The sequence below is a fragment of the Microcaecilia unicolor genome, chromosome 12, assembly GCF_901765095.1.
Source record: "Microcaecilia unicolor chromosome 12, aMicUni1.1, whole genome shotgun sequence".
NCBI classification, from domain to species: Eukaryota; Metazoa; Chordata; class Amphibia; order Gymnophiona; family Siphonopidae; genus Microcaecilia; species Microcaecilia unicolor.
Window position 1 is genome coordinate 83,489,013 of NC_044042.1, and position 19,069 is coordinate 83,508,081.

General features: G+C 44.3%; 1 protein-coding gene across 1 annotated transcript in view; it reads left to right on the plus strand.

Moving 5' to 3' along the window:
- Positions 1-18,506, plus strand: part of LOC115481399 (histone deacetylase 5-like) — a 189,923-nt gene extending 171,417 nt beyond the window's left edge. Inside the window, exons 4-9 of the mRNA XM_030220486.1 lie at positions 14,248-14,498; positions 14,839-14,986; positions 15,711-15,825; positions 17,245-17,375; positions 17,638-17,769; positions 18,316-18,506. Of these exons, the coding sequence (XP_030076346.1) occupies positions 14,248-14,498; positions 14,839-14,986; positions 15,711-15,825; positions 17,245-17,375; positions 17,638-17,769; positions 18,316-18,506 (968 nt within the window). The remainder of the gene's footprint in view (positions 1-14,247; positions 14,499-14,838; positions 14,987-15,710; positions 15,826-17,244; positions 17,376-17,637; positions 17,770-18,315) is intronic.
- The last annotated feature ends 563 nt before the right edge of the window (positions 18,507-19,069 follow it).

The following is a 19,069-nucleotide window of genomic DNA, read 5'->3' on the forward strand; positions in this document are numbered from 1 at the left end:
TTTGTGATAGTGAAGTATACACATGTGCAAACAAATGCATATGGACGGACAGACAGGTGAATAGAGTCTCCACAGTAGGTACTATTGCTTAAGTGAAATGCATGTAAAAATGCCTGTTACACTGTTGTGAGTTGGGTGTTCACCTTAGCTGTCGGGCACACTATTCTTTCCTTCTGCAAGAGTGCTCAGATATCAGTCTGCAAGGTAGATACTTTCTGTCATGGAAACAGCTGGAAGAATGCATTTGGTAGATGAAAAAAGGTTGTAATTGCTCTGCAGTGACAGCCCCCCCCCCCCCCCCTCATCCCCACCTAAAAAAAATAGAATCACCATGTCCTTTATGCCACACTGACTCTTTTGTTTAGTAACAAATCCTCATAAAAAGACTATGGAATCTGCCTAACAGCAGTGTATGCCACGGATGCGATTAAAGAAATGTCATTCCACTGGCGTCACACACATGGTTGTTATTCCATATGTAAGGGGTCCATGAATAATTTACTGAGTGTTCTCTTCTGTGTGGCTTTGTCTTGTGAAGACCTCTTTTTGCAGATCAGAGTGTTGTTTGTTTTGATTTTTACTGGAATTTTATTTCATGGGTTTGAGCGCCATAGCCAGAATTGAGCACCAGTCAGATAGATATTATGAGGTGTTAGTGGGAGGGATTACATCCTTATAACCTGTTTGCCTAAATTCAAATGCTGTATAAGGAGGGAAGGAATGGAATTCTGAACATGATTCAATTTTGGTCTTTCACAAAGTGACCATTGTTGAGCTTAGCTGGTTGTATGCTGTCATTTTCTTTCTCTAGTCTTCATGCAAAGCTTGGGGTGGAGAAATCATCAGAAATGCACTACAGAAACAAACATGGGGTCTTTGTCCATTGATTTGGTGTGAATTCTTTCACTGATTGGATTTCCACCGGTATGGTAGAAAAGGAGTCTGTGAACATTAATATTCTGCCCAGCCCTCGGAGCCTTACCGGCTTCGGATTAAAACAGGCCGTTGACTCAAGTGCCAAGCATTCTTCACTTGCATACAAATGGCTTTTCTGATAGTTAAAGTGTGTGTGGGGAGGGGTGTCCTTTGGCTTCTGAAGAGTGTTGTGTGGTTTCCTAGTCCAAATTATCTCCATTCTGGAACCAATAATGGTGTTTTTCTGGATATTTAGCCATATTGCTGTGTATGATTTACTACTACTACTTATCATTTCTATAGCGCTACTAGACGTACGCAGCGCTGTACATTTGAACATGAAGAGGCAGTCCCTGCTCAACAGAGCTTACAATCTAATTAGAACCGACAAACAGGACAAACAAGAGATAAGGGAATATTAAAGTGAGGATGATAAAAATAAGGGTTCTGAACAAGTGATTAAGGGTTAGGAGTTAAAAGCAGCATCAAAAAGGTGGGCTTTTAGCTTAGATTTGATGACAGCCAGAGATGGAGCTTGATTTACCGGCTCAGGAAGTCTATTCCAGGCATATGGTGCAGCAAGATAAAAGAAATGGAGTCTGGAGTTAGCGGTGGAGGAGAAGGGTGCAGATAAGAGAGATTTACCCAGTGAACGGAGTTCCTGGGGAGGAATGTAGGGAGAGATGAGAGTGGAGAGGTACTGAGGAGCTGCAGAGTGAATGCACTTATAAGTCAATAAGAGGAGTTTGAACTGTATGCGGAAATGGATAGGAAGCCAGTGAAGTGACTTGAGGAGAGGGCTAATATGAGCATAACGACACTGGCGGAATATTAGTCGTGTAGTAGAATTTTGAACAGATTGAAGAGGAGAGAGATGGCTAAGTGGGAGACCTGTGAGAAGCAAGTTGCAGTAGTCTAAGCGAGAGGTGATAAGAGTGTGGATGAGGGTTCTGGTAGTGTGCTCATGAAGGAAAAGGCACATTTTGGTGATATTACAGAGAAAGAAACAACAGGTTTTAGCAGTCTGCTGAATATGTGCAGAGAAGTCGAAGATAACCCAAGGTTACGAGCTGATGAGACGGGAAGGATGAGAGTGTTATCCACAGAAATTGAGAATGGGGGAGGAGGAGAGGTTGGTTTAGGGGGAAAGATAAGAAGCTCAGTCTTGGTCATATTTAGTTTCAGATGGTTCTGAGACATCCAGGCAGCAATGTCAGACAGGCGGGCTGATACTTTGGCCTGGATTTCGGCTGAGATTTCTGGTGTGGAGAGGCAGATCTGAGAGTCAGCAGCGTAAAGATGATATTGAAAACCATGGGATGAGATCAGAGTACCAAGGGAAGAAGTATAGATGGAGAAAATAAGAGGTCCCAGGACAGATCCCTGAGGTACACCAACTGACAGTGGGATAGAAGTAGAGGAGGATCCACTAGAGTATACGCTAAAGGTACGCTGGGAGAGATAAGAAGAAAACCAGGAAAGAACAGAGCCCTGAAATCCAAGTGAGGACAGCGTATCAAGGAGTAGGCTGTGATCAACAGTGTCAAAAGCAGCAGATAGATCGAGAAGGATGAGTATAGAATAGAGACCTTTGGATCTGGCCAGGAACAGATCATTGGAGACTTTAGCAAGCGCTATTTCAGTTGAATGAAGGGGGCAAAAGCCAGATTGAAGTGGATCAAGAATAGCTTGAGATGAAAGAAAGTCAAGGCAACGGCGGTGAACAGCACGTTTAAGTATCTTGGCTAGGAAAGGGAGGAGGGAGATGGGGCGATAGTTGGAAGGACAGGTAGGGTCCAATGAAGGTTTTTTAAGGAGTGGTGTGACTATGGCATGTTTGAAGGCATCAGGAACAGTCGCAGTGGAAAGTGAAAGATTGAGAATATGGCAGATAAAAGGGATGACAGTAGGAGAGATAGTATTAAGTAGATGGGTGGGAATAGGATCAGAGGAGCAAGTTGTTAGTTTCAAGGAGGAAATAAGATGTGTAGTTTCCTCTTCAGTGATTTCAGAAAAGGAAGAAAAGGAGGCAGGGGTTGGAGGGTTGAGAGAATGGGCTAAGGGAAGGAGAGGTGGAGGTGACCTGGTTGAGAATTCAAGTTTAATCTTGTGAACCTTATCATGAAAGTACTCAGCCAGAGTCTGGGGGGAAAGTGAAGGGGGAGTTGGAGGTGAAGGCACTTTGAGGAGAGAGTTCAGTGTGGGAAAGAGATGTCGAGGGTTTGAGCCAACAGAATTTGTCAACTGGATGTAATAGTCCTGTTTGGCAAGTAAAAGAGCAGACTGGAAGGAGGTTAGCAAGAATTTGAAATGTATGAAGTCAGCATGGGCATGGGATTTCAGCCAAAGGCGTTCGGCAGAGCGGGTACAGGAATGTAGGTAGTGGATTTTAGAGGTCAGCCAAGGCCGGGGTTTGGTACATTTTACAGAACGGGGAATGGGAGGAGCGAGAGTATCCAGAACAGAGGAGAGAATAGTATTATAGGAAGAGACAGCCTCATTGACAGATTTGGATAACATAGTGGTAGAGAAGAGATTTGAAACACTGGAGGACAGAGTAGAAGGGTCAATAGCCTGAAGGTTCCTAAATGATTTATAGTAGTAGTAGTAGTGAGGTAATTTAAATTTGCTGATGACACAAAGTTATTCAAAGTTGTTAAATCGCAAGAGGATTGTGAAAAATTACAAGAGGACCTTAACGAGACTGGGAGACTGGGCTTCTAAATGGCAGATGACGTTTAATGTGAGCAAGTGCAAAGTGATGCATGTGGGAAAGAGGATCCCGAATTATAGTTACGGAATGCAAGGTTCCATATTAGGAGTCAATGGCCGGGAAAGGGATCTAGGCGTCATCATTGATGATACGTTGAAACCCTCTACTCAGTGTGCGGCGGCTGCTAAGAAAACAAATAGAATGTTAGGTATTATTAGGAAAGAAATAAAAAAAAAATGAGGACGTTATAATGCCTTTGTATCGCTCCAAGGTGCAACCTTATCTTGAATATTGTATTCAGTTCTGGTCACCGCATCTCAAAAAAGATATAGTGGAATTAGAAAAGGTACAGAAAATGATAAAGGTGATGGGACGACTTCCCTATGAGGAAAGGCTAAAGTGGCCAGGGCTCTTCAGCTGGGAGAAAAGACTGCTGAGGTCTATAAAATGATGAGTGGAGTGGAACAAGTAGACGTGAATCACTTGTTTACGCTTTCCAAAAATACTAGGACTAGGGCCACGCATTGAATCTACAAAGTAGTAAATGTAAAACGAATCTGAGAAAATATTTCTTCACTCAACGTGTAATTAAACTCTGGAATTCGTTGCAATAGAATGTAGTAAAAGCGGTTGAGGCTGGAAATTACACAGAACAACAGGTCTACAATGTTGACCCAGTTGTGAATTACAGACTTTTTCATTAAGTGAACATATGAACCTTAAATGAACATGCACTGAATTTACATTCTATAGTAATTTGATTGCATTCATAAAAAGTTTCTTTATTTGCTACACTACAGAGGTTATGTAATACTAAACCCTGCCATTGTGTATTGTAAGTTTGATTTGCAGTCAAGAAAAGGATTTTTTTGGACTTGTTTTGCCATTGTAGATTCAATTTGCATTCATTAAAATTATTTTAAAAATTGAATTGAGTCTTAAATTGCGTCTTTATTTCATCTATTACCTTTCATTATAACGCAACCTTCATTATTAGGCAGTACTGGTTATTTTTCTGAAGTACCGCCTTATACCGAGGAAGAGGTGTACTAACCAATTACATTTGAATTATCTTTACTCCATTATTTTCTTAAAATCTCTAATACAGAGTGCTCTGCATTATTCCTTCCTTCTGACAAACAAGAAGAGTTCCAAAAGCTTCACAGAAAAGTTCTAGACTGTCGTAAATATCTTGTGAGACAGGCTTTTAATGGCTTTTAATGTCTCATATATCTCCACCTTAGCAGTAGCAATGCACTCAAGAGTCTCCGACCTTGAATCTGCTGTCCAGAAGCATCTAGCAGATGTCCCTTGTCGTGGAGAAAACTTGTTTGGTGACAAAGGTGAGGAGATGGCCGACCTAATTAAAAAAACATACAAATACAATAAAGACTCTTATCTAGGCTTCAGACTACTACTTTGTTTTTAAGATTCCAGCGAGGATACTAACATTCCAACCACTATATATCTAAGCATCATTACATCCCATATGCTGCGTCCACCCCAACACTCACATCCAAGACAATAGCAAGGACAAAAATCCCAGATGCCCTTTCAATGTAAACAACAACCTAATTTTTGACTTCAGTTGTCCGTGCCAAACAACCTACCTGTTGGAAGAATTCTCTTCCAACAGAGATGGCCTTTCATAACCTCTGACCGATGAGTACTATATTCCATTCAACACTGCTACGTTCTCCATTGGTGAAAAAGACCCCAGGTTCATCCACCAAAAGAGTCTTGTTTCAACTCCCTTCAAATGAGTTTACTTTGAGAGGAGCTCCCTACCCTCCTCCAGCAGCATACAATAGAACCTGTTCCTCCTCCGGGCAGGGATCAAGGGTTCTATGCCAGATATTTTCTCATTCCGAGAAAAAACAGGAGGAGTACGTCTGATTCTCAATCTGTGAGACCTGAAAACGTTTCTCCTAAAAGAAAGGTCTTGCATGGTATCCCTGGGGTCATTACTTCTCATGATACAACTGAATGATTGGCTTTGCTCTCTAGGCCTCAAGGAGGTATATACCCATATATCTATTCTCCCTACACACAGAAAATTTCTGCACTTCCGCTGTGGAGCAATACGCAATCAGTGCAAGGGCCGTTTGGCTTGGCCTCGGCTCCTCGAGTCTTCACAAAGTGTCTAGTAGTAGTAGTAACTAATGCTTCGCAGGTGAGGCATCCACGTCTTCCCATACCTGGACGATTGGCTAATCGAAGCAGCCTCTTAAGAGTCCACCAGCGCTTTCATTCAGTCTCTGATAAGACTTCTAGAACTCCTCAGATTTGTCATCAGCTATCTCAAATCACATCTTCAGCAGGTACAGACTTTAGAGTTCATAGATGCACTCCTCGACACAGCTCAGGGTCAAGCATTCCTTCTTCAACTGAGGGCGAACAATATACTACATCTTACCATTCAGATATCCCAGTCGACTCAAATATCTGCTTGTCAGATGTTATGCCTCATCAGTCACATGGCTTCAGTAGTCTTTGTAACACCATTGGCTCAAATTCACTTTTGAATTCCTCAGTGGACACACTCCCCTTAGTGGTCCCAAGTCATAGGATTACTATCTGCTCAAATCCAAATAACTCCATCTCTATAGTGGTGGATGGTATCCAACAATCCTATCTGAGGCTTTCCATTCCAACCCCCTCCATATCACAAGGTTCTCACTACAGATGCTTCCATGATGTGTTGGGGAGCTCACCTCGACAGTCTCCATTCACATGGTTCTTGGTCTCCACAAGAGCAATGACATCAGTCTCCTGGAATTGTGAGCTGTTTGGAATGCTCGCAAAACCTTCCAGAACTATATTCTCAATCAGGTTATACTAGTTCACACAATCAAGTAACAATGTATTACCTAAACAAATAGGGAGGAACTAGGTCTTACCTTCTCTGCCACCAAGCAATTCAAATCTGGATTTGGGAGACTTCTCAGAACATCTTTTTAAGAGCTGTTTATCTAGCTGGAAAACAGAACGTGGTAGCAGGCAAACTGGTTCCCTCTTTTCTTAGAGTTGCTGTCCAGGGAACCATTATATCCTTTTCCATCCCTAATAACACAGAACGAGGGATCCCTCCTTCATCCAGACCCTTGCTTTCTGGCCCTGATGGCTTGGTACCTGACGACATCGATCTGTGTTCATTGAACCTTCCTCACAAAGACTCTGCAGTGCTGCTTGACTCCAGAAAACCTTCCACAAGAAGATGTTTCTGTTTAAAGTGGAAACGATGCTCTCTGTGGTGTTCAACGAGGGCGCTCGATCCTACTACATGCTCTCTACCTACCCTTATGGAGTACCTCTTCCATCTTTCAAATTCTGTACTCAAACTAACTCATACTACATTTGAGGCCATTAGTGCTTTTCATACTAAAATTTATAATATGCCAACCTTGATGGTTAGATTCATGAAAGGTTTATTTCACTCTAAACCTCCTATTAAACCACCTCTGGTGGAATGGGATCTCAATGTAGTCCTCACTGCTCTTATGAAACCTCAGTTCGAACCACTTCATTCCTGTTCTCTGAAATTCCTCACATACAAAGTACTGATCTTAATAGTTCTTTTTCTGCCAAGTCAATGAGCTTCAAGCCCTTGCGGCGGATCTGCCTTATACCAGGTTCTACTACGACAGGGTTGTACTCCGAACCCACCCCAAGTTCCTCCCAAAAGTGGTTTTGGAGTTCCATCTCATTTCAACCAGTCCGTTTACTACCTGTCTTCTTTCCTAAACCACATTCATATCCTGGAGAAGCAGCACTGCATACCTTAGACTAACACATTTAGACTCTTCCGCTCATATCTAAACCTTCATTATCCAACCTGCATCGGACTTAAGTACAAATCCATGTATGCTTCATCCTTCTCTTACATCAGCACCCAACTTTGGTATTCTCTGCCGAAACCCATAAAAACCATCTACAACCACCTATCTTTCAGGAAATCGCTAAAGACCTTGTTATTTGGAAAAGCTTATCACAAGGATTCAGCATGTGTCTCCTCTGCTGGACACACAATCTAGAGACAAATTTTGGACATATTTACCCTTCCTTCCTCTCTCCTGGTTTCCCTGCTCCTGCCGTCCCTTCCTCATCCTCCCCACTATTTCTTGTGTAGGTTTTCTGCTGTATTAGCTTTACTTTACTACATTGCCGTCTGCCTCTGTGGTGCGTTGTAAGCCACATTGAGCCTGACGCTGTTGGGAAACTGTGGGGTGCAAATGAGATAATAAATAATGTGTGCTCTAGAATACAATCTAGAACAAACAAAACCTCATCGAAATTCCTCCCCAGCTTTTTGCATCCTTTGATCCTAACAGGTTGGGAATTCCCATCACCAAGTATACAATCTTTACTTGGTTGACTGACTGTCAGGCTTATTTTCGAAAGAGAAGGGCGCCCATCTTTCAACACAAATCGCAAGATGGGCGTCCTTCTCACAGGATCGCCCAAATTGACATAATCGAAAGCCAATTTTGGGCGTCCTCAACTGTTTTCCATTGCGGGGACGACCAAAGTTCACGGGGGCGTGTCGGAAGCGTAGCGAAGGCAGGACTGGGGCATGCCTACCACATAGGCGTCCTCGACCGATAATGGAAAAAAGAAGGGCGTCCCTGATGAACACTTGGATGACTTTACCTGGTCCTTTTTTTCTTACGACCAAACCACAAAAATGTGCCCTAAATGACCAGATGACCACTGAAGGGAATTGGGATGACCTCCCCTTACTCCCCCAGTGGTCACTAACCTCCTCCCACCCTAAAAAAATTTTTTTTTAATATTTTTTCCAGCCTCTAAGCCAGCCTCAAATATCATACCCAGCTCCATGACAGCAGTATGCAGGTCCCTGGAGCAGTTTTAGTGGGTGCAGGGCACTTCAGGCAGGTGGACCCAGGCCCATCCCCCCCTACCTGTTACACTTGTGGTGGTAAATGTGAGCCCTTCAAAACCCACCAGAAACTCACTGTACCCACTTGTAGGTGCCCCCTTCACCATAAGGGCTATGGTAGTGGTGTACAGTTCTGGGGAGTGGGTTTGGGGGGGCTCAGCACACAAGGTAAGGGACCTATGCACCTGGGAGCAATTTCTGAAGTCCATTTCAGTGCCCCCTAGTGTGCCCGGTTGTGTCCTGGCATGTCAGGGGGACCAGTGCACTACGAATGCTTGCTCCTCCCACGACCAAAGGGCTTGGATTTGGTAGTTTCTGAGATGGGCGTCCTCGGTTTCCATTATGGCCGAAAATTGGTGATGACCATCTCTAAGGTCGACCTAAATTTCGTGATTTGGGCGTCCCCGACCGTATTGAAACAAAAGATGGATGCCCATCTTGTTTCGATAATACAGGTTTTTCCGCCCCTTCGCCGGGATATCCTGCGAGGACGTCCTCAGGAAAACTTGGGTGCCCCTTTCGATTATGCCCCTCTTCGTCTCCTATACGTATTCTCAGGCTGGGCTGACCCTCCATGGCTGGGTCACCACGCATAATGAGTCATTTATTTATTTATTTTTGCTATACTGCCTTTGCTATCTTGCAGATCAAAGCGGTTTACAATAGAATAAAATCACAAATAGCACAAAAAGGAAAAGGAACTACAAAATCAGATAGTAAAGAAAAACAAACTCATACTGAAAATTGGATAGGGTCAGGGAAGGGAAGATAAATAAGCAAGAGAAATGGGGAAAGGAAAGAGCAGGTCACCTGATGAACAGAACACCATACCCAAACCAGACTGGATCAAAGGCGACGTGAAAATGCCATGTTTTCAAAACTGCTTTAAATTTGGGTAGTGATAGCACAAATAGGGGCAAAGAGTTCTAAAGGGACATAACAGCAAGAAAAAATTTGCACTGTCTAGTTGATTCCAGGGATGCTTGCTTTGGACCAGATAGCACCAAACGACGCTCATTTAAAGAGCGAAGTAGACAGACTGGTTATTATGGAATTGTTAGAGATTAAAGGTAGAGTGGTAGACCTATCCTAAATGACTTAAAGGTTAACAGGAGCAGCATGGCGGCCTCAGTAGTCCATTTTTGTTCTTCCTCTATTCAAGATATTCGCAATCGGCTTTGCAGTCTTCTACCCACACCTTCACTACTCACTACTGTATGCCATACAGGATAACCAGTTTGGACAAGTAGTCCTGAATAATCTTTTTATTGTTTTAAAGTCCAACTCTGGCCCATTATTTCCACCAGGCTCACTATCTACTTAGTTACAAAAATTCATTTTTCCTGTGAGACTGGTAGATAGTGAGTCCCATATGTGAAAATATTATGCCTGCTTGTCCTCAGAGAAAGCTAAGACCCCCTTTTACTAAGTCATGCTCACGTGTTTGGCGCACGCTAAATATTAGAGACGCCAGTGCATTCCTATGGGTGTCTCTAACATTTAGTATCCACCCAATTTTAGTGCGCGCTAAAAACGTGAGCATGCCTTAGTAAAAGACCCCCTGTGTTACTTAACTGTAGCAGGTATTCTCCGAGAACAGCAGGCATATATTCTCACTTTTTATTTATTTATTTACATCCCTCCCACCTCCCCTTGGAGTTGTCTTCTTAGCTTTAGCACTGTACTGCTGATCTCACGTCGGGCAGGAAGGCACCCATGCATGTGTGGTGGGAGCATTGCCTCAAAGATTTAAAGTGACAGTGCACTTGGCAGTGTCTGCACCGGACTCCATGGATCACATCACCCATTTGTGAGAATATATGCCTGTTGTCCTCTGAGAACACCTGTTACAGGTAAGTAACTTAGCTTTTTGGTAAGGAGAGGCTTGGCCTCATGACTTCCAAGCTCACCATTGCTAGATGGCTGAAGGAGACTATCGTGTCAGCTTATTTTCTTGCGGGCTCATTCTACGAGGCGTACAGCAGCTTCCTGGTGGAGACTACTTACTGTCTCCAACGGATATTTGCAAGGCAGGAACATAGTCGACACTGCCTACCTTTGCCAAGTGCTACAGGGTGGACATTGCAGCACACTCAGAATCCAGTTTTGGGTCTTGAGCCCTTAGAGCGATCCCACACACTCTAGGATTGCTTTTAAACATCCCAAAGGTTCTGAAATAATGGGAAGCTAGGTAATGGAAGGAGAATTAGATCTTACTTGATAATTTTCTTTCTATTAGTCCTTCCCATTATTCCAGAGGCCCTCCCAGGGTTTCTGAGGTATTTAGTTGGTGCAAAGTAATGGGTCAAATAATGACCGTCACCTTCCATGGTACTTCCTGCATATCTCTTGTTCTCTACAAGTTGTCAGAGATAAGAGAGGTCATGTGTACATGCTCGTCTGGTTAGTGTTAGGTTAGTGAGTTGTTTAAGGTTGTTGTGTTTGTTATGAGTTTACCCTTACTGCTTGTCTATATGAATACCGAGGAACTGGACTGAATGCCAAGCGAGAGATGTCTCGGCTCAAATTTTCAGTTTCCTATTTCCACCTGCTGTTGATGGATACAACTATCCCACAGGTTCTGGAATAGCGGAAAGGACTAATGGAAAGAAAATCATCAAATAAGATTTAATTTCTCCATACAACAAAACAGCTTAATTCTTTATCCAGGAGTATTGAAATCTGCTTAGCCACTGACGCAGGACACAGGTGGACTCTAACATTATGAACCTGTAAGTCAGTTCTTGGAAACATCTATTTGGGTTCACTGTAACAGAGTGTGAAGACTTAAGAATAACAAACCAGAATACTTTGATTGCCTATTTACATTTTAAACGTTTCATATAACTGTGCTATCATACTAAAAGTAGAGAGCATGATGTTTAATCGGTAAACCCTGTCCAGTAATGAGATCTGAATTTTTAGCAGCAGAACATAAAGGTACAAAAGTCTGAATATTTTTGGAAGGTTTTGCGTATATACATATATGTAACAGTAGTAAATCTGATGCCATTTTGTGGACATATTTTATTACAAAGAAAATAGGTAATACTCAGAACCTTCCTCGGCCCTGTCTCTGAACCAGATTCATGTGAAACAAATGTAAATGCTTGACACCATTGAAAGTGTGTGTGTATAATATTGTAGTCACTCTTCCCTGGCTTTCCTCAGGTAATAGGGTAACCCTGGCTATAGGAACCAACTCTGGGGGTGCTTGAACACCCCCAAACATTGAACAAACTCCTTGACTGTGTTCAGGAGAGGTAATTACTGTTGGGTTTAGCACCCCCAATGATTTTGGAAAGTTGGCTGCTATGACCCTGGCATGCCTGTTGCTGGTAAGATGGATTGCACCTGAATTCCCATCTTCTTGTGTATAAGTTTCCATTGTGTCAAGAGAGCACATTTTCAAACCTGGAGGTAGTTGTTGCCTTTTGTGGTGGTGTTACATAATAAACTGTGCATTTGTCTCTGCAGCCTCTATAGGGTAGAGGGTGAGAGCAGTCACAAAAGCCACATATCACCTTGTATTTGTTCATACCGGAATTGACGAATGCCGACACGGTACCATGTAAGCCACATTGAGCCTGCAAATAGGTGGGAAAATGTGGGATACAAATGCAACAAATAAATAAAAATAGATGGATAAATGGCTGGTGGTGAAGTTGCTTCTTCGAATAATTTGGCGTTGTGTGTTAAAGCCTAAATTCTGCCTTTGGATTCTATCTGGAAACCAGCTGTGCTTTTTATGGAACCTGGCCAGTGCTGTTTAAAGCAGCCGCCTCTACACTGGGGTGAGGTGGGAGAGAGGGGGTAGAATAGTTCATGATAGAAGGAGATGGAGCAACAGTGGGGACTGCATCTACTTGAGCTCTGGAGGGCTAAAGAACCCCCCATCTCTAGCATGACTGAGTTTCAACTCCAATGAAAGAGAGGTGGAGAGAGCATGTATGGGTTTTGCTTTGGGTGTTCCAGGATATTGAGTGGAAGAGTAGCCTAGTGGTTAGAGCTCCAGCCGTGACATCCAGAGGCACCCAGTTCAAATCCCACTGCTAATCCTTGTGATCTTGGGCCAGTTACTTAACCCTCCATTGCCTCAGGTACAAAATTAGATTGTGAGCCCTCCAGGAACAGGGAAATACTCACCTTGAGTTACTACTGAAAAGGTGTAAGCAAATCAAAAATCTAATCTTGCAAGAGAGTGGTCTATTTGTTGATTGGTACAGCGTTTTCCTTTTCTGATCCCAGTGCTCAAAAGATTTCCACCCAACCTTGGCCGTTTTTGGCTCATTTTAGAGAATTGAATCCAAATTTCTTTGTAGGAAAACTGATGAAATTGTGACAAGAGTGCATATGGCCACACACAACCATGAGATTCGAGTTGTATGTTCCACAGGTCTCAAACTGTGGAAAGCAGATGATGATGTGCTGTCTTTGGGCATAGGCGAGAAGAGATTCTATCCTTCCTCAGGATGCAGCAAGAGCATTGAGCACCATGATGACATAACCAAACCAGTTTTCTCTGTGTCTTTTTTTGTTTTTTGTTTTAAGAATAATTGCAGATTCACATTTTTGTTTGAAATTGGAAAGGTATTAAACACTTTGGAGCAGTCACCCAGATAACCCTCTGTTTTCTTGATAGAATACATTTTAATGATGCCCAATTTTAATAGCTGGTTTCCTGATTCACTTGATTGCTTAATGTGCCTTGTCTCTTTTTTCCTCATCCTCTTTGTTGTCTGCATCTCCTTATCGGTGTACAGCACTTTTTGTGCTCCTGTATTTGTTCACCTCCATCTGCATTTTCATTCATTCTTCCTAGCACTCTGTTTTTGCTCTCTACCCTGTTGTTGTACATTTGTACCTCTTCCCTGGCTTTCCTCAATCAGCCACTGTTTTTTTTTTTTTTCTTTTCATTTTATCCTCTCAACTGCCTGTCTTTGTTTGTTTCTCTTCCCCTTTACGCTTTAGAAGCAGCTGCTGTTTGGTTCATTCTATATTTAGCACCGTTTTTCAGAGTAATTACAATAAAAGTGTTGAAAAGCAGATTATCTGATGCTGGTGCTGTTCTCCCTGCCCGGCTCTAATACTTGTCTTGTTTGCTTAGCATACTCCGTCTTCCTCCTTTTTTCTCCTCCGAGGGTGAACCTGTGGTTTCTTGGTAGACCCTCCATGGATAGAGCACATGGCATTGTGTAGAATGGCATGCTTCTTAACACTTGCAGAGTCGACCAAATTACTGCCTGTGGTAGCTTCTCATTTGAAGACTTAGCTCTGCAGATCTGAAGGCCAGAAGCCTGCAAGGAGATTAAACTGATGGGCCTCAGAAGAAAGGGCAGGAGGACAGTCATCGGGCTCATCTGAAGGGGAATTGGCATTGTGAATTTGGGGACAGATTCTGTTTGTTGTCATTTGATGTTGTGAGAACAGGCCCCGGGCAGTTACTGGTGTGAGGTGTGTGTCATAGGTTAAAGTCTGAGGAGTTCCGCTGTTGGGAGACAGGGAGCCCCTTGCTGTGATGCCAGTCAGGTAGCAACAGAGAACAAGGAGTAAAATACATGCCAGGTTAAAATAAGTGCCACCCACATACCTGGTTTGGTTAATTGTCCATTCATTTCTTAGCCAGAACTGTCTTCAACAGAGGTTCCTACTAGCAGCTGTTTACTGTTACACTGGATTTCATTTTAATTTTAAGTATCTATGTCTCTTTCTATTTCAGGAATTGATGTTAAACCTGTTCTGGCCATGCCAAACTCGAGCAACAACAGCAGCCCTGTAGACCTGCGGCCAGAGCCACGGTTAGCTTTGTCAAGTGTGGACCCAGTCATGCGGGAGCAGCAGTTGCAGCATGAGCTACTCCTCCTGAAGCAGCAGCAGCAGCTCCAGAAACAGCTACTCTTTGCTGAATTCCAGAAGCAGCACGAGCACCTGACACGCCAGCATGAAGTGCAGCTTCAGAAGCACCTCAAGGTATTCCTCCTGCTCCCACCTCCAGCTTCATATCTTTCCCATCTTCTCATTCCACCTTCCTGTTGCCAGCTCTCTCGCTTCCCTTCATTGCTCCTCTTCTACGCCTACTTGTGTTTCCACCTTAGCGCCAACCGAGACTGTCTTAGCATTGCTGTTTCTGATTCCCTCCTTTCTCCGTAGTCCTCCGCTTTCTGTGAAGATGCAGTGCTGATCTGTTCCAGGATCCCCACTTCCCCATCTTTGCAGCTTGTTTTCTCTGCCTCTTAAGTGTAATCTCACTGCATCCCCATCTGTCATGTACCTGACCCAGCCTTGACTGAAGCGACTCTCTCTGTGGCAGCAGCAGCAGCAAGAGATCCTGGCAGCCAAGCGTCAGCAAGAGCTGGAGCAGCAACGCAAACGGGAACAGCAGCACCAAGAGGAGCTGGAGAAGCAACGGCTGGAACAGCAGCTCCTTATCTTACGCAACAAGGAGAAGAGCAAAGAGAGTAAGTCTTAGCGGAGTAGAGCAGACAAGAAGGTTTAGTTAGAGGAGCACCCGGCCTTCCCTGCTCTTCATACCCTCATTCATTATAGTTACAGACAGGGAAAGGGGGTTGTGTTCAAAAGAGGGTCATTCTCTCTTTTTTTCAGATTAGGTTGGCGGCATATGGATATTTTGTATTGATAGCACTTAGAACACTGTAGCACAGACTGGCCCTTTCTGGATTTGCCCAGTGGTTCTACACCAGCGCTATTTGCTGTCACATGGGTGAGCCAGATTTAGTTTCAGAGGCTGTCTTCTGTTACTAGGCTGGGGTTACTACAGAAGCGACCTTCACAGCCTTTGGAATTTCGGGAGGGCTGGGTGATGTACTCTTAGTAGAGAGTATCCTGCATGCCTCAACTGCGACATGCAATGGCCAGACTAGGGGTACATACTAGGTTCCAGAAGGAATTGTGGCCCCCGGAGAGAAAGAAGGTACAGGTATTTAAAATTAAAGACACCCCCATCCCCCCTACCCCCAGCCAAGCTGTGAATGAAAGCTCTTAGCCCCATAATATAAGTAGGCGCCTACTCTAAGTGAGCTGACAGACCACAGGAGCAGGAGGAAGCTGCAAAATTACAAATCCGATACCGCCCTTTCTGATGTCTCATCTTCTGTGTCATCCCTGAGTTTGAAATTTCTCTGGAACGTGTGTGTTTTTTCTGTGCCTCTGTAACATCCACAGGTGCGATAGCCAGTACCGAGGTGAAATTAAAGCTCCAAGAGTTCCTGCTGAGTAAGTCCAAGGAGCCAGCGGGGAGCAGCCTAAACCATTCCCTTCCACAGCACCCCAAATGCTGGTATGTCTGATCCACCTCAGACCACAAGAACTCCAGAATCTGTTGTCTCTCGATACCTTCCCCCAGCCCACCCGCCTGCCCATAACACAATATCTCTATTTCATCTGAATCTCCCGTACCCCTACAATCCACCCAAATAGTATCTCAAGTACTGGTATTACTGATTTCGAACCCTTCCCCCCACCCCACCCCGACACACAGCACTCCAGATTCTATTACATCTGATTCTCTATCCCCATCGTATGCTCAGCACCCCAAATGTTGGTCTGTCCAATTCCACTTTCTCTTCCCTGCACTCCCACCACAACCCAAATACTGGTACTTCTGATTTGCTCCCCATTTCTCCCTCCATCTGCAATCCAAATTCAGTGACATCCAATTTCCTCCTTGCACATACATACAGAGCATCCCAAATTCTGATACCCATTGCTGTTTTTTTGTTTAAAGTGGCCCTTGTGCTGTTACCCTGCAGAGTGTTGCACTCAAGTTGTCTGTTTCTTTGCTTGTAGTCAGCACACACCTGTATTGATGCTCAGAGCCCTGGCGCTGTAGGGAACAGTGCCGGGAAATACTGCAGGAACAGCGCAGAAAAAGACTTCCAAATGCTCAGTACTAATAGCATGCAAATTATATGCACACTGTTAGCGTTAAGCATTGGGAAGTTAAGTGGGAGGAACGTACCCAATGCAGGCACACAAGAGCTGTGCAGTAACCACAGCTCTTGAGCGCATGCTCAGTCAGAACCAGGCGAATATTTAAAAAGATGGAGCTTTTGGGCTAACTTCAGGACCAATAAAGAAAGGTGCAAAAAATCATTCTGTCTAAGATTTACAAAAAAAACAAACCCAAAAAACTATCTACCGGTCACATGGAGTGTGTATAGGTTGGTGCATGAGAAATCTCTCTCCAGACACCCTAATGCTAGCTCAGAGCTGGCGTTAGGTTTTCAGCAGTAAGGGCAGGGTTTGGTTTGTGCGCTGTTTCTGAGCATTGGGAGGGAATAGCTAAGGACCTCATTTGCAAAGAACCAACTACATTTTAATACTACTTGTGGTCATCTTTGGTGCACATTCTGCACACCCTAATGCTGGTGCTATTCTGGTGCTAATCGACTCTAGCAACGGCATTAGGTACTGAGCATCGGCCAATGAAATAGTGTAAAACCAGACAAAGGCTTGGTGTACAATCCCTCTTACGCCTGCTTTGTCCTTCCTCACTTATCTCATGTCTCACCTGTCCAACCCTTTATCTCTCTGACCTGCAGGAGAGTCGGTTAGAGAAAGCCCTGTTCCTAGTTGTGGAATGGTCTGTTTTGTCCTGCCTGCATCTCTCTGCGCAAATACCATGTTCTATTTAGAATGCTAAAACGCTCAGACCTTTTCCAATAGAGCTAATTGTATTCTTCTTGCCTTTCTCCAGGGGAGCCCATCATACCTCATTGGACCAGAGTTCTCCTCCCCAGACAGGGTCCCCAGGGACGCCGCCATCCTATAAACTGCCCATGCTTGGCACCTACGATACTAGAGATGACTTCCCACTACGGAAAACAGGTTAGAGGAAGAAGAGGCAGGAGAGGAAAACGCTACGCTGATGGGAGCTGGTTTAATCCCTCTAGAACTGTAGGTGAAGAGAGCCTTTGCCATCCTCTTATGTGAAACACTCTCCACCATTTCTTGGAGAATGGAGTCATAACCTCTCACCGACTGAGAGGAAGGAGAGAGCAAAGAATGACTTTGGCCTGGCAGTGTTGGGCATTAAACAGAGCAATGCCCTGGACTGCTAATTCTTAGCTTTTTGTTTTCCTTCTTGCAGCTTCTGAACCCAACTTAAAAGTCCGTTCGCGATTAAAACAGAAAGTGGCAGAGCGGAGGAGCAGCCCGCTCTTACGAAGGAAGGACGGTACAGTCATCAGTACATTCAAAAAGAGAGCTATTGAAATCTCAGGTGAATGAGTGCTGCGAAAATTGGCAGGAAGGATAGTAATGGCAGTTTAAATCCTAGGGAACCACTGCCCTTTTTAGGGTGGGGTTCAGTGCTCTGAACATAGTGATTGAGATGGCTGGGAACAGTTTTTTTTATCCTCTCTCTCCCTTTGGATGTATGTTTTTTTTTGGGGGGGGGGGGGGGGGGGCAGGGGCGTAGCCAGACAGCAGATTTTGGGTGGGCCTAGTCAAGAAGTGGGTGGGCACCAAGTGTTCTCCTCCCCCTCCCCCTCCCCCCAATGCGATTAAGCCAGTATCAGGAAGCTTAGACTGCTGAAGTGGAGAGCAGTGTTTTCAGCACCATCAGGGGAGGTCTTCAGTTGGCGGAGCTTGGGATCCCCACTAGCTAGCATTAAATATGTGCTGCTGTTGGGTGGGCCTGAGCCCTAAGTGGATGGGCCCCGGCCCACCTGTGGCTACGCCACTGGAATGGGGACAGAGAACAGTTACACTGTAGAACTGAGGCTCCATATGATGTTTGTTAAATTTTTCTTTTTTTCCTTCCCAGTATCCTCTGTGTGCAACAGTGCCCCAGGATCCGGTCCCAGCTCCCCAAACAGCTCCAACAGCACGATCGCTGAGAATGGCTTCACGGGTTCAGCACCTAATATTCACAGTGAGGTACAGAGAACACATGGCAGCCCCATGCTCTCTGCTTTGTCCAAATCTTCCTGTACACTGGTGATCTTTCCCCCCTGAGTCAAGACATTCTCCTTTCTCAAACCAGACAAATGGGTCTTTTTGTACCTTTTGATTTTTAGTGATCAGCTGCAGGTCTGGGATGGGTTAGCCTGCTATTCTTTGTCCTCTTACCAGACCAGTCCAGACAAATGGGTTATGTCCACCCACCAGTGGAAAAAGACGGAGAAAAAATAGTTCCAAGTGAATCGTCCCCTAAGAGACCTGTTCAGCCATAGAATGTTCTGTATGTTCTCCGTCTCAGTGGATGGACAGTGCAGCCCTCCGTTAGTGCTTGGCTGTCAATTCCTGACCCAGCTCGTTCTGAGTGTCAGTTGAGTAGGGGGTTAATACTGGTTTATTTATGCTCATTTGTTTCCAGAGACTTTTTCTGAGTAAGGATGATACTCGGTGATGCCAGATCCCTCATCCCCTGCTGTGGTGACACTTGGTGGTGCCAGGTTCCCCCACCCCACCCCCACCATCACCTTTGTGCTCTTCAGTTTACTGAAGGGATTAAGACTATTTTAATTAACATTATGTGAGACAGGTTCTTCCCGGACAGTTTGCTTTTCCTTGGGTAT